Genomic DNA, 16353 nt, shown 5'->3' on the forward strand with positions numbered 1-16353 from the left:
ACTAGTGAGTTACTGTCCTGCATCTGAACATTTCTGTGACCCTTTTAAATGTCTTTGTGAGATTTTGAGCCACTTTCCTAGGTTTACCATGTGGTGATTTTTATATACAGTTTATCCTAGAAACAGCTGTGGTTGTGTGACAGACTTTTGTTTTAGCTAATCAAATTGGTACACAGATGTCCTAATTAATTTATCAGCAGGTGCATAGAAAAGACCTGAAAATGGAAACAAAGTAGATTGCAAAACCCTGGATTTATGTTATAGTTTCATTGAAATATTTTATTAGTGCTGCTTCCTTTTTTTAATGATCATTTGGAGGCAGTGCTCACATGGAAACTTCTGCTGATCCCCATTTTTGTACTTCAACAATCCTGAAGTCTTCAGTTGATACATAATGACATAGATGAATTAATGTTTCAGTAAAAGATTTAAACGTGGTAACTATTTAAGGCATGGAAATCTACCATGGGTTTGATTACTGACATTCTTTCCCCCTCTTGCTTCAGAGGAGGCCTCAGAATGCTGCTGCTTCTCTGCAGCAGTTAAAAAAAGATGTATGGGGAAGATAACATAAGCTAAAATTGAGCACTGTAGAAATTGATGTCAATTTGAAACAAAAAAAAATCCTCCTGGTGCCAACTGTGGAAAAAAATAAGAGTTAAAAAGTGAAGGTACGCATACTTGATGGCCTGAAGGCTGAAGGTGTAGCTCTAGTTATAAAGAGCAAGAAATCTCATTTTGAATTTTCATATGACATTGAGAAGGAAGAGATACAGAAACTCTTCTTCAAGAGAGGTATGTCAGCAAGATTCAGAAACAGGCTTATTGCTTGCATTTCAAGATGTGAAACCAAGGAAGTAATTTTTTAATCTTGGAAATAAAATGCATATTTTCCCTGTGTAAACTGCTGTCCAGGTCAGTACTGTGTTGGCTTTTTCATTTAGTAAGGCATGTGCTCTAGCCACATGGAAAACACTGGATACAAACTGAATGTTTCTTGAACTTACTGCTCCTGTTTGGGCATTCTATCAGACCATATGAGTCTATTGCCTTCCCTCTCCAGACCTTTTCTCCTTTATGGAACATGCTTTTTAAAAGTAATTGATGCACATGTTTAGAAAAGGAACAACTTCCATCCTAAATAAGTTGGTTGTAACAAAGGACAGGTGTTCCTATGTCCTATTCTTGTCTACTAATGTGTACGTATCACTGGTAGAGGTTGGGCATACACTACTCTGGAATGTTCTGCTGCTTGGTAATTTGCACATTCTCATAGGAGGCAGGAGAATTAAGTTTGCATCTGCATTTGAGTCCTGGATGCAGGACTCAAAGCATGTACACAAGAGGTAGAACTGATTTATTCTGATAAGATTTCCAGAAAGCAGTTTTTGATAATTTAGTCCAAATTCACTGTTTGTTTCTATGTGGCTGAAATTACTATTTTTGCCAAGATAAATTCATCTTGGAAGAAAGGACAGGGAAGTAGGGGTGGTTGCCATAGGTAGATGGGACTGGTGCAGGAGAAGAGAAGTAGAGATTCTTGTAAGATTGCCTGAAGCAGTCTGAAGCAGTATCATCCATAGCTACTTTGTATTTCATGAGCAGGTTAAAGACTCTTTTGTGGTGAACAGAGGCTAGGGAGAGCACTGAGACGTGGCCTCTGATTCCCACAGGGTGGTCACCACTTGGCTCTGTCACAGCAGTCTGTGCTAGGAAGCAGACAGAAGCTTGATTGTAAAGTATGTGGTCTGTTTGGTAAGTGTATTACATTAAAGCTTTGCTTGGCTTAGAATTGGGATGCCAGTGTGAAGTACAGAATTTCAGGGTTTCTGCAGTGAATTTCTAAAGCTCTGGTTTTCTTACGTCTGTGCAAGCATGTGAAAATACAGCTATTTTACTGTTTTACTCTAAAATTGAGCTGCTAATAGGGCAGCTAAAAGCAGGATAAAGCAAGCACATCTGTGTTAGCACCAGAATGAAAGTTCTGGTATGCTGAAGCACTGAGAATTTCAAAACAGCAGCATGTATGAAAGGAAGGTCTTGAAAACACTAGCAGACTTTCAACTTTTCTATCATGTCCTGAAGAGATTAGTTTTACTTAAAAATCTGGTAAATTGTGTGTAGTGGCAGAAATGCCATTTGGTTAAATCTTCAGTGGGAAGTGCTTTAAGCAAATATGTAATACTTCTAATTTTTTATTATTTAAAACAAATTCTGAAGACTATAAATTCTTCATATTTCTTGAGCAGGATCTTTTCTAGCCCCATGGAAACTTTACTACTGTGTCATTTGGGAAGATTGTCTTTCATATTCAGGATATACTGAGTGTGTATTTTAAGTAATATGTCAACCTGGTCTTCCAAAAATGTGGTTGCACAAAGCAGATTATAATTAAATTTGTCATCTTACCCATACATACAAACCCCCAATTCTTCAGATACTCTAAGCACCTCTGTCAGAGTCTGTCCATAGTTGCCTTTCATCAGTTCTTATGTTCTTTCACTACACTAAGCACAGAAAGGCAGCAACGTCTTTTACTTCACTCTGCTATTTTTTGCCTTCATCCAGTGAGCATATTGTGTAGAAGTTGCTGGCTACTGGCATGCTGTATTAGTTGTATTGGGTTTTTTCTGTATTTGTACTGGGTGATTTTTCTAGCTAATTTATGCTGGTATGCAGGCCTTTCTGCTGCTGGTTGAGACTGGTTGCTATTTGGCTATGCTATTTTAACGTTTTATCTAGTTTTGCTGTTGTGGTAATTGCTTTATCTGTTACCTGGAGTGTTTCAGGGATATCTGATGTTAAAATTCTATGTTCTGTGTGCTAGTTTGAAGCAGGCTAGAATGTTTTGGTGAGAAGAACTAGATTATAGGCTGTAAAAGGAAAACAATGGTCATGTCTACTTCCCTCATAGGCTTACTGAGATGTATAAAAACATAGATAACACGCTCAGCACCACTCTGACTTGGGCTGCTGGCTGAGTTGCATCTCTCTAACCTCACCCTCCATTTTGGACTTACCCACTTTGCTTCCTAACCCACTGGCCGAACCTCTGTTCTTCCTTGGGACTGGGGTAAGGTTGAGAGGGGTATGGGGAAGGTGAAGGGGTGCTTGAGAGCCCCTCCTGGGGACTCAGGTTTCTGAGAGGGCTGTTGTGTTTCTGTATTACCTTTTTACCTTGTATATTTCTGTCTATAACTGTATATAATGTAAATATCTGCTTGTATATTGTGCCAGCTGTAAATATAAGCTTCATTCATATTTCCAGAGCCAGCTGAGTCTAGTCTGGGTGATTTCTGAAGTGTGGGAGGGCAGGGAACACCCAAATCATCACATTCTGATAGATCTGAAGCCCTTTGCAGCTAGATTATTGCATGGTTTTTTGAAAATTAAGCGATGTCAATGATGAAGGTAATTGCCACTTTATTCAGTGTCAGTCTTTAATATGAACCTGCCACCAAGGGTGAAAATAAGTAAAATAGCTGGTGAAATCATTACCATTGTAGGGATATTTTTAAAGCTGGCAATAATGCCTTATTTAACACTTGAGAAATGGTTTCTTCAGCAGAGTGACTTCCAATTTATATTTTTGTGGTCATTGATTCTTTCAAAGTTTTCAGATATTTTTTAGCATTTCAGTCTCAAAAGTACCCAGTTAAATTATTTCATTTCCACTTGAACTTGCATGATTTCATAACACAGACTCAACTTTTGAAGGCCAAAGTACGTGAGGGTGGATGCACAGTTGTACTTTTATACACAGTAATCAATTTCTTAAAGGGCTCCGGGGAGTCATATTTACTTGTGTAAGTGTCCTGAGGTGTTTTAAAAATACCATCTTTGAGTGTTTTCACGTTCCACCTTCAATAAAAGAAATGTGATACAAGCTGTACATCTCTAAATGCATATTACACAAGCCACCTATTTTTGTCAGGAAACCAAAGGAGAAGTTAGCTAAAACGCTGACTTGTCAGGGCTTGTAGTCTGAGCTCAGGACAATAGGCAGGTCTGCTAGTGAAGATATGATGCCTTTCTAATTGTTTTTCTTCCAATATTCCAATACTCTGCTAGATTGTGTGGTCCTGCTCTGGCAGGGGGGGATTGGACTTGATGATCAACTTGGGTTCCCTTCCAAACCCTAACATTCTGTGATTTAATGGTGTCGCAAACACCCAGGATCCTTCTGTGCTATTTATCATTACCTTTTTCAGCTACTTCCCTGGGTTTTCCTGATGACTTGGATGGCATTATTTTTTTAATGTGAGTTGATAGGTATCCTACTTCAGAGTTTCTTTTAGGTGAAACACAGGTAACAAGTTCTCCTTATTCCTCATCTCTCTTTATCTGTATTTGAAGAGGCTAAAATGCTTAATGACAGCAGCTGTTGGTGTTTCAAATGCTTACTTTGTTGTAATATTGATGGGTGGTATTTTTTTCTATCCTTAAGAAATAAAATCTTCCATCTCAAAAATATTCCTGCTCTAAGACATTAAAATTTGTTTAACTTTTTTGGTTACAGTTTTGAGGATATTCTGTGCCTTGCTGATTCCTCATCTTTGTCAGATATCACCCTTGATGGCAATCCAATAGCTCAGGAGACATGGTACAAACACACTGTTCTCCATCGTATGATGCAGCTCCGACAGCTAGATATGAAGAGAATCACAGTAAGAAATTTCTGTTTTCATCAATCTTACTAAATCTTTAAATTCAGAAGTAAATTGTAGGGGGCTTACTGTGTGTATGTAGATTAAACATACTACATTTTTTTTGGTAATTTAGTAAGAAATTGTATAGGCATTACAATGGTTAAAATTTTAACCTTTCTTCCTTTGTTCAGTATCAGGCTGTGGGGTTTTAACTTCTTTCTACATACTTATTTTAAAATGATTCTTGAAAATATGCTAAGGTAGAGGATGGAAGGCAATCACTGGGGGCCTTGCCATCAAATCAGCTATTTTATCTTTTACTGTAGGAATAACCATGTCAGTTTTCCTGCATCTATTCAAAAGCTATATGTAAGCATGACCTTCTTACAAGAGCAATGCATCCAACAGCAAGATAACAAATGCACAGTTCTAGAATTCTACAGTTCTTTTTGTTTGTTGCTTTGAAGAGCAGCTAAACCATTTTGAACTTATGTTGCTTTGTCTTGTAAAGAACTGAAAGAAGCTACTCTGCTTGAGAACTGAATTTTACACAATTGCCACTTCTGGTTTTAACTTTTCTTTTACTTGCTGGCTTCACTGGGACAAGAAAATTATTTCAAGAAAGAAGAAAATCTGGAGGATATTTTTGAAAGTTTATAAGAGACTTTGAAACTTTATTGGCACTGGTTTTCAGGGATCCATGTGCTATTTGGTGCCAGCCCTTTTCTATAGGATTCTCTGGAGAAAAGGAAGCTCAGAGCAGAAGTCTGGTGGTAACTGCCTCTGCCTTAGGAAACTATGCAGAAATGTAGCTGCCATGAACATCCAGTGCTCTGTACTTGGAATAAAGTGGTTTTGCATTGTAATTTTTCTAATGCTGCTTAAGTCGAGACAGATTTGCCTTTATTCAAGGGATTGCATCATACTATGGCAACTTTTAAACTCCGGTGCAGGAGGGGGCTGGTGTTTTCTTAGGTGTTATCTCATTCCTAAGACATTTTTGAATGCAAGATTTAAACTCTTAAACCACCAAGGCATGGACCCAGAGGTTAGTCACACTGAAACTTTTAAACACTTACTGTCTACACTAGAAGATAATTTTCAACTGAAACCCTATCCAGTTTGTATTTTTAGTTAAGATATCAACTCGGTGGAAATATTTTACTTCCACAAACTTTGATAGATCAGTCTAAAGGCTTAAAGAGTGGGAAGGAGGTCGAATTACTGTAGTGGGATAGATTACTGTCACTTGTGTTAACCATCAGTAACTTTAACAGTTTCACCTTTACCTCACAACTAAGGTGGACTAATGTGGCTAGATCTATAGCTCATTGAAATAGGTTTGTGTGAAATTGAAGTACGCTACCGTCAAAGCAGGCTCCGGTTACTTAGGTAGCATTTACTTTGGCTAAAAAATAGGAAACAAATTACTCAGTTAACAAATTTTGGTTGAAACTTTGAGTGCATTTTGTAGTTTGAACTTGAAAAAATGGACCTCTCCTGTGACACTTGAAGTTTAGCAATGACCTGCCTTTTTTACCCTCTAGTCTCTTGTAACAAGCTTGCAGAAGTCTTTAACCAGCAACACTTGCTATCTGTCACTTTAAATATATTTTCTCAACAGTACTTTCTTAATATGTATGTTTATATATGCATACATGTGTGTGTGTATATAATACAGCATGCTTCTGTATATATACATATTTGGGTTTTTTTCTTAATCTAATTTAAAATGTGCTGTGGTTCCCAAATTGGAAGCCAAGCTGCATATTTTTGACAGTAAAATCTAGCTTCTTTTCCTTGAGGTTTTCTAGGTTTTGTATACTTAGAGTTGTCTTTGGTTTTTACTATTTTCTTAGACATTTTTCTGCTGATTAGGGAGTAGGTTCTACTGCTTTATCAATTCTATTACCACCAAAGTGTTCTGGGTTTTGTTTTGTTTTGGTGTTTTTTCCTTTTCGTTAGGAAAGGGTTGTAATTTTGATGTTGGGTGTTTTTTCTCTCCACTTGAAGGTACTTCATGAATTCCTAGAGTCATTCTTGATGTTTGTAATCTTTCTTAAATCTGGTCATATGAAAATATACTAAATTAATAGTAGAAAATGGACAGATCTCCTTGTCAAATATCACTTGAGGAACTAATTTTCCTTGGCTATATTTCTGTTGGAAAAACCTTACATTCTTACTTTGTTCTTGTGTAAAATCATGCTTTGTGGTATACACAACAAAAAGTAGTCTGTCTTCTGCAAGTGTATGTGAGATGAATTTTTATGCATGTGTTGAGTCTCTTCATAGCCTGAAGGTCAAAGAGTATATACCAGGACATTCTTCTATTTGTTTGGGTTTTGTAATTGTATGTTAAAATTATTTGTATACTTTTAAGTTAGATATGCTGTGGAAATTCTCTGTTCTCTTGTGGCTGAAATGGTGGTATTGTTTGAAAGAAAACTTGCTTAAATAGTAGTAAAGCAGTAGTGAGAAAGAATACGTGCACTCCACTGGGTTCTGTTTGAGATCCTTGTGTGGTCTCCCTGGACGTTACTTGAAAGACAGTCGTGGTTTGGCCACGCGTTTTCTGCTGTTCGAGTCGAGAGCTGCTGCAGCTGTAGCAGCAGGGGGAGCTATCAGCATGCCAACGCTGCAGGGCCATGTCTTAGGGCTCGAATGGGAAGGTTTTTAGAAGGGTGGTAGGAGCCTTCATGGGACTCAGTCTTCTTGTGCTGTGTAGGTGCTGTTGCTTCACACTGACAGTGTAACACGCTAAGAAACCTGCATCCACAAAATCTCATTGCAGAAAGTGAGGATTCTGCTTCTCTAGGAAACAAATTCCTCTTTTTTGTTTGGTTGGTTTTTTTTTCTGGTATATGTAGAAGATGGCATCATAGCCATTTAGTAAGATTATAGGTGGGAAGTGAAGAACTATTAAATAGAAGATATTTCAATATATAAGAAGACATCCTTTTGTAATGATTTGGATTTGAAAAGCATTCTCCCTTGTCCAGCAAGGCTTACTGCAAAGACCAAAGTTAGGGACAATAACAGCAGACTAATGAGGGGGAACAAAGGCAAAGGGAGGAGGCAAAAAGAATTTCGAAAGAGCTGTACCTAAAAGAGAAGAGGTGATAAGAAAATGAATTGGTTTTAAACTTTGTAGGTTTTGTGAGGTTCTTTTTGTGGAATTTGGGAAGTATATTGTGTCTTTCAAGACTGCTTGCTTGTGTTATGTAAAATTAATCACAAAATGCATGTGGATTTGATTTTCATAAAAAGTAGATTTGGCCCTTGATCTTTATTCAGATGTTTTCCTCTATCATTCTGCCTCAAGTATTAATACTGAGTAAAATTAGTATATATGTTTTTAGAGTGAGATAATTTATTTTCTAAAAATAGCATTTTTTAAATGTCTGTAATTAAACTTGTGATCGGGAAAGCCTTATTCAGATAATAAAAGATTCTTGTAAGAACATAATTTGCAATTTGCATTAGTTAATTTCATTCTTGGTATTTTGGAATGATTTGACTGAGGGCAATAGACTCTTGTGCAAGGGAGATGTTTGGACTGGATTAAGGGAAGACTTTGAGATGGAAGGTAGAGTAGGAAGAGCTGTTTTGGAACCCGAGAGAAAACTGATTTAGGGAACTTTGTGGATCTTTGACTTTTAAGCTTGAAAAAGAACATAAGTTGCTTTGAAAGACATTAAATCAATGAGAGTTAATTTCCTACACATTAGTGTAATTTTGTTCTTTAATTCTCTCCTCCCCAGTGTGAAACAACAATACCTCAGAGAGGTTGGAGCTGAGTCTCTGGTGACTGGCCAGCTGTCTTCTGCCAAATAGAAAGGATAATTTCTGCTCCCTCTCACTTGGTGGGAAAACTAGTTTACATTTCTCATCTTTCTACATAGCAATTTTATATAATCAGCCTTCTACCAAAAATCCTCTTGGTTTAAGACATCTAAACATACTTAAAGTTATTTAATGTTCACTGTGCTCAAAAGTCATTAGAGAAGATTAAGACACTTAAATTGTAAAAAGCTTATTTCCTTAGGAAGGCAAGTTAAAAAAGCATAAATGCAAGGTCAAATGAAGAGATTTAATTAGAAAGTTAAACCCAAACCATCTCTAACCCACTTTCTGTAGAAAGATATCATTAGTATAGTCTGCTAGTGTTTATCTTTTTCAGACCTCAGGGTTTGAGTAAACACAAACTCGGTACACTGCAACACATCACTGGGATAAACAGCTGTCATGAGAGTTATGTTTTTAGCTCTTTAGTCTGGGTCATGTCTTGAGGACATAAGTATTTTGCATTATTAATTAATTATATTTGTGGCATTTTCTGCACAGGGCTTATTTAATGATTTTTCACTGCCTCAACCTGAAGCTTCCCATTCAGGTACTGGGTTTCATTGGGTGGTATGTTGTTGTAGTGGGATCTCAAAGACCTTCCATAGCTGTATGTGGTATTATTTATTGTTGATCTTCCTTTAACATGAGCCAGTGACCTCTTCAGAAGTCTTCTAACCTGGAGTGTTCTGTAATTCCGTGGCACCAGTCCCTTGGTGATACCCTGTTTACGAAGAACTGAAAAGCCCAGTAGCCCAACAACACTTCACCCTGAAAAGGCCCCAGCTTGCTTTCTGGGGCAAAAAGAAACAAACTAGGCTTTCTAATTAATGTTCCAGGAAAATTCTTGCATGTAGAAGTTTACTGTATCCAAAGCCTTATGCCTTACTTTGCATTAAGGCATTCCACCTGCTAAATATATACTTGTCAGGTTAGAAGCATGGAGGACCACTTAGGAGGTTTGTCATTTAGTCACCTTTCAGATTGATGTCAAAATCCTTGCTATGTCAGTGGGTTTCAGAGGTCTGTTCACAGATAATGCTGGGTGAACCTAACTTCTTATGCCTTGGAAATAATTTTCTTTATAATGTAAGAGCTGTGCTGAGTGTGAAATTTGCATTTGTTCTGTCTTCCAGTAAGCATTCAGCCATGTGCTTAAGGGCTCTTAAAATGCTCTGAACATAGCATGCTTTATTTATATAGAAACTATGACATATCAATATGTCTTCATGGTTGTTGATGGTTTCTCTTGATTTTTGTTTATTAATTTTCTTAATGCCTAACTGTTTGGAAAGTGAAAGTGAAAAGATTAGGACAGGAGCTTTCTATTTTGAGGGAAATCAAAACAGTTTCTGTATATTCTGGTAAGATACTTTGAGAGAAAGAGCTACATGGCATGTGAAGTAAATCAAAATAAGCTAAAGTAGGTTTCTCAAATATTTATGCTGGAAGGACTCTACCCTTTTCACTTCATAATGAACATTTCTTTTGTTACTTGGAAAATACATGTTCTAAAAATACTGTGCTGTGAGAATGTTTAGACTTCTCACATTCAACCTAATCTTGGGTGTATTGTGCCATTAAATTGCTGTACTAGGAAAATTTAAGCATCCCTTATGTGACTTGCATTATTTAGGAATCAGTGGCTTTCTTGAAACTTCTTCTTGAATAGTTAATGATATTCATGAGAAATAATATTAATATACTGGAGTTTACTTTGTAAATGCTCTTCTTCAGTACTTTTGCTGACTGAAAAAAGCAAGCCCCTGTAAACAGCTCATTATAAATCTTAGATTGATTTGAGCATAAATAGAATTCAGCTCAACCCTCTATTTTCTTACAAAATTGCAAAATACAATTGCAAAAACTGCTATAGAGGTACAATGCACTTTTATATTGTCAAATGTTCTTTTTCACTATCCTGTTCACCATATGCTTTATACTCTGCCCAACACCTTTACAAATGCTACTTTTGAATAACTTTATCTTCAATGTTTGCCCCTGAGTAGAGATCAATTTATTCTGTATTTCTTGATGTATTTAAAATTACCAATTTTATTGTTTAAAGTAATATTTAGAAGTATTAAAACGTTATAAATCTAAAATTCCTTTAACAGTTTATTTCAAATCTTATCATTAGCATACATTAGTTATTTCTCAGAAATACTTTCCAGAACCTGATTAATTTCTTCCTTTATGAAGTTTGTCTGTTCATTTGTTCTTTCTTCCAGGAAGAAGAACGGCGTATGGCATCGGTTGCAGCAAGGAAAGAGGAAGAAAGGAGGCGTGAAAGCCATAAACAAGCCTTGCTTAAGGTATTTCCTATGGCTATTCCAAGCTTACTGTAAACCAGTTCACAGCAATAATCTCTGTCTGTCATGGGTTGAGTTTTAGTCTGCTGCTATTCATACTATCCTATCTCATGCCAGCTTCAAAATTAAACTGCCAACTGGAACAAAGTATTATGGGGCTTGGAGTTCAGATTGTAACATGGGAGGCTACTTCTTCCTATTGCTGCTTCTGGATTCCAGGTTTTCTTTTGGATGTTGGCTCTTTTTCCACAGAGATGGTGGAGAGATAAGTGGGAGTGGGGTAGCTGCTGCTTATGCTGGATTTTTTTCCTGCATTTCACTGCGCTGCTTCTACAAATAGGCTAAGGTAAATTATTTTACTGTGAGATTAATTAGATCATTATCTAAGATAATTGTGCATTTATGTTATCTCATTTATTTAGTAACCTTCTATCTCTCTGTCTCAGCCCCCAATTTTTGTGTGTTACTTTTTCCTCACTTCTGTGTTGGGGGAGCAGACAAGTTAACCCTTTCATTAACCCATTACACCATCCTAATATTTTTTGCTGTAGTTCTTATATATTCCAATATCCCTCTACCTCTAAATTTTCTCTGGAGAAAAAAAAATTCATAAACCTTTTTGTCATCCAGTAATGGTTATACTAAAAGCTCTCTTAAATTGGCAAACAAACAACTGTTGTCTATATCGTTAACTAGATAAAATCATCATATATGCAATATGTCGTTAACAAGATAAAATCATCTCATGAAGAGGATTAGATTGGAAGTAATTGCAGGAGGCTGTAAGAAGTGTATGTAACTGGGAAAAATAAAGACACAAACAAAATGTGAACAGTATGTTAAAAAAAAAACATTTTAAAATTCCCAAGTACCTAAATATATGAAGGGAGGGGAAAATACTTCCATGTCTAGTGTCCAAGAATGTATTTTTATTTCCATTATGTTTGTATTCATGTATGCTTTTTTTTTCTGCATAAAATAATCCCAAAACTGACAACAAAATCCCAATATACTGAAGTCTTAGATAAGGTACTGATGTATTTCGAGTCTCTTCAGGCTTGAAATTTTGACACTTGTTCCTAGTCACTTAAGGAAAGGAGAAATTAGTAAATGATACTCACACTTGATGATGTTTTATGCAGTTGAAAAGCTGTGTCTCTGGGCTGGAAAAAGAAAAACTTTTTAATTGAAGGTTGTTTGTTTGTACTTCATGTTCCTAACCATGGATGTAACATTTCCTTGTAGAAAGGGGAGATTGTTTTCATGGCCTAGATTTCTCAGTCTGTTCTGCTACTGGAAACTTTCCTTAGAAGGAAAAAAATCTCATTTTTAATATGTAGTGCTATTGTTACTCAGATTGCAACATTAAATTGTAGGTGCTATAGTTTAATTGTGGCGTCTTTCTTATCTTGGAACAGCTAAGAGGCATAATAAACAAACATGAATGTCTTTTGCATGATTTGGTTATTTCCTGTATTTTCCCTTTCCCCACATGTGTTACGATTCTTGTTTCTTTTTCCTGTTCAACACATTTGAATTGAAGGGAAAAAAAAAAAAACAACTGAGAGATGCAGGATCTGAAGAAAATATTTAGTGAATCAGACTACAATTTTTGTTGTTACTTTCCTTGAAACTTTCTTCAGCTATAGGCACTGTAAATTTAATTAGTGCTTAGAATCTGGAAGCAAACAACTGCTGTTTCCTTGTATTCACTGTATCTACAAAGTTAATTTCAATAATGTCATCTCTTCTTTCTCCCTTGCTGATACTTGTCTATCCTAACAGTGGAGTTGCTTCATCTCATTTTTTCCAGCCTATTTTTTAGATTGCTTTAAACTCTCTCCTCTGGGAAAATGAGATGTCTTTTGAAACATACAGAGAATGTAATTCCTTTCCAACAGAAGCTGAACTTAATATTTACTGGAACAAGAAATAGTTATTGCTAGCAGAATCTTCATGCTTGCAAAGTTTGCTTTTTGTAAAACTAATTCCTAGAAGTTTTTAAAGCTCTGTAGCAATCCATCAGTCTGCAACCAAGGGCTAACAAAGCAGTGAAGCTGTGTGGTAGTTGAGGGTATGAGGAGACTCTCACCCTCCAGAACAAACAGAGTTTTCCCAATGTGACTGGAAGAAAACTGTGGCTATTTCAACTGTGATATGGAGCCCAGTCATCACTGAAGTCTGTGAATGTTGGGTGCCTGGTGTACTCTAATGTCCTAACTCTTTCTTAGGTACAATGAATTTGAAATGCATAGTTATGCAAATCATGTCACTCTAGGTACTGGGTTATTGACATGACCTTTCTACAATATATATACAAAATATTTTAACTTGGATCTGTTGTAGTCCTTGTGTCTATCACAGAGGTATTTTCATTTTCTGTTTTTGTGAAGTTGACTTTTTGTGGTTTGTTTTTTTTTCTGGAGATAACTTTTTTCTCCACACGCAGACTTAAAGCAGTTGTGTAACCATCTTCACTTTAGCGGTAGGGTCTCTAACAGCATGAAGGGCAGGCTGACCTTGTTTGGAGAGTGTCACAAGCAGCTTTAGACCTTCAAAATAAGTCTTCTGTGATTATCCAACCTAAATAATTCCACTTCATTCTGTCAAAAGTTTGGTGTTTGTTTTGTTTCTAGTTTCTGGTGTTGCAGATTTTGAGATATTATTGTTTGCAAGCAGTTAGGCAAAATAGCCCTACGAATAACTAACTGATTTTAATGCATAACCACTAACCAGTACTATAATTTCTTCAACTTAAAACATTTGAAATATTTTAATTAAGCAGCTTGTTTCTTCCACAGCAATTATGTTGATACTGCCCTGTAGTGACTTGTAAATTTTATACCTTGTTTCAGGAGAAGAAGCGATTGACAATTTGTAACATTGCTCGCCAGTGGGAGATACAGCAGAATCAAATAGCTCTGGTGGCATCTCTGAACCAAGATAAAGATAATGAACCCTGTCAGATCAATGGCAGTGCTGCATATGTATTTCCTGAGGAAAGCAGGTAATGTGCTGAGAAATACTACTTCTTAATTCATGTCTTTCTTATCTTCCAGGTTCTTGTCACTGTTTTTCATTATCAAAAGTAATAGATCCAGATCAGTTCTGAAAAGATGCTTTACTTCACAATCAAACCTGTTGGCCATTAGTAATAAGTAATATATATTAAATAAGGAATACAACAGCAACTCATTGACTGAAGGAGTGCAAGCTAAATTATTTTGCCATTTGCAAAATAATGGAAGACTTAATGTTTGCAGAAAATGTTAAATATGACTTCTTGAATCTTAAGGCTATTCATTTCCTTGACATTTTAGATTGCTACCTTCAGTTGAACTGAACAGAATAGGGGTGTTTGAGGACTACCAGTGTTTGTAATCTCTTTTTGCATTATTGAGAGGCTTCATAAATTGAGCAGTGAATTTATGTTCTTAGTTTGAACAGCAGCATCTCTTATTGTAGTACTTTCATACCAGTGCTATTTGACCAATGGCAGTTCTTTGACTTGAAATCCTAAGTTATAGTTTTTTATAACATGGCTTCTATATCATTGGGTTTAAATATAGCTGTATTTTGTGCTACATTTGGTGGCTTGCTTATTTGCATCTAAAAGGTGGCCATCTGGCTTTCTGTGTAATTTAAAAACCAAATGCAGAACTTAATGAAGAATGTGTGTCTTGGATTGGCTAAAACCAAACTAAAACACTTCTTACTTGGCCAGTTTGGGGAGAAGCCTGAAAGAATGGTCTGCACAAATTGAATGGCAAGTACAGCTTCCTGCTGTGCCTAATCAGCACTGGAGATGTGAGGTATGGGCAGGAAGTCTTTGTCTCTCATAAACATAACCTAGAGTCTAGGCAGGACCTGTTTTTTTATCTCCAGACAAGTGCTGTATTTTCTGAAACTTCTTTTTCTTAGCATTTTTCAGTTGCTTTTCTGTTCTTGTGCTTCTAAAGCTTTCCCTCAAACAGATTTAGCCACTGCTTTTTGCCAGTTTGGCTTCTTCACAATTTAATTCAGTGTTAGTAATCATTCCTCCAGCCATGTCAATGTAACTGGTAGCTCTAGCATTGCCCTCATTGCTTGAGAAATCCATGCTTTTAGGTATCACATTAAGACTTTTTCCATGGTGTTGTGGGAAAGATCTTGCTGAACTTCTACTCTTGCTGTATACAGTGACTGAAGCTGGTTTGTTCCTTGTAATTTCCAGATCATAAATATTAGAATTCTTTTGTCAAATCTACAATAATAAAATACAGTACATAAAATCTGCTTTCATGTCCTTCAAAAGTTTTTGTAGATTGAGATTTGTAGAATACATAGTAGAAGTCAGAGTGATTACTTCAAGGAAATATCACATTTCAGTCCTCCTCAGATGTTAGCAAATTAAACCATGTGCTTTTTTTGCATATAGTCTAATTTTCTTAGGTAAATTACAATGCATTTACTTCTCTGAATTGGAGGCTTAAGTATGAAATATGTCCTTTTCATGATTGATTAGAGAAATGAAAGGGCAATAGTGATCTTTGTCACCAATTTATTGTAATTTAAACAAATTAATAACCATGTGGCAGCATGTGTTAGAATTAGGGAGCTGTAAATGACACTGCCGTTTTTTGACTTGAAGTCATTGCTAACTGTGTCTAAATTAAAATGCCTGTTGATGTACTACTATGTCTTACAGTAGTGAAAAAATTCAGAAGATATTTTGAAGATGACTAATAAGTGATTATGCAATAAAATGGCAGGTGAAATTCAGCACAGATAAGTAATTACAGCTTCACATATGAAGTGATGAACTCTCACTAAGTTAAGAGTGAAATCTTGGAGTTGTGTTTCATTTGTTTTGGTTAAGAAAACATCAGTCCAGTGATCACTATTAGATCACTAGCAATCCAGCAAAACACATTAAAATTACTAGGATGGTAGTAAAGACTGAAATAGTAACAGCCAATATGCAACTTTCTAAATTTGTTGATTTCTGCTCATCTTGAATTCTCTGTGCACTTTAGGTCTGGTTGACTGAGTGTATCATGTTGGAAGTAAGACACAAAGAGATGAGAGTTGAGAATACCTGCATTTATTGCTTAACTTGAAATTTGGTCTTGTAAATTGGAAAGTTCACGTTATTTTAAGGAAATATTTACTCACCTCTATTAATTATAGATTAAACAAGGATAATAAACAATGAGATTATTCTGATCTCTAAGCAGGATAATGAATCATTATATACTGATCAGGTATGTGGTAGGAGTGATGCTCACATTAAAGAATAAAACCAACAGTACTGTGCCTAACATTACTCTGCATTGATTTTAAAAGCAACTGCTCGTTCCATAACTTTGTTTCCAATAGTGAGCAGAATATGAAGGTGACATTGCCTGAATGAGTATGTTATTTTAGATATCTAAATTTAGATATCTAAATCAACAGAAAATATGTTAAGTTAGCATTCTGAGTTAAAACATTAAAGCAGATTGTCAAATAAGAATGATTTTTAAATTTGTTAATTCATTTACCCACCTCCAACTCAAATACACCCA

The 16353-nt window shown here is 36.0% G+C and overlaps 1 protein-coding gene across 3 annotated transcripts in view; it reads left to right on the forward strand.

Annotated features, from left to right (window-relative positions):
- LRRC49 (leucine rich repeat containing 49) overlaps positions 1 to 16353 on the forward strand; it is a 47641-nt gene that overhangs the window by 16758 nt on the left and 14530 nt on the right. For all 3 annotated transcript variants that reach the window (XR_010305341.1, XM_064157487.1, XM_064157486.1), the window contains exons 10-12: positions 4520 to 4667; positions 10727 to 10810; positions 13663 to 13814. Coding sequence is in view for 2 of the 3 variants with exons in the window: in XM_064157487.1 (XP_064013557.1) it covers positions 4520 to 4667; positions 10727 to 10810; positions 13663 to 13814 (384 nt within the window). In the remaining variant the exon portion in view is untranslated. The remainder of the gene's footprint in view (positions 1 to 4519; positions 4668 to 10726; positions 10811 to 13662; positions 13815 to 16353) is intronic.

Source organism: Pogoniulus pusillus, chromosome 17 (genome assembly GCF_015220805.1).
Source record: "Pogoniulus pusillus isolate bPogPus1 chromosome 17, bPogPus1.pri, whole genome shotgun sequence".
Taxonomy (NCBI): domain Eukaryota; kingdom Metazoa; phylum Chordata; class Aves; order Piciformes; family Lybiidae; genus Pogoniulus; species Pogoniulus pusillus.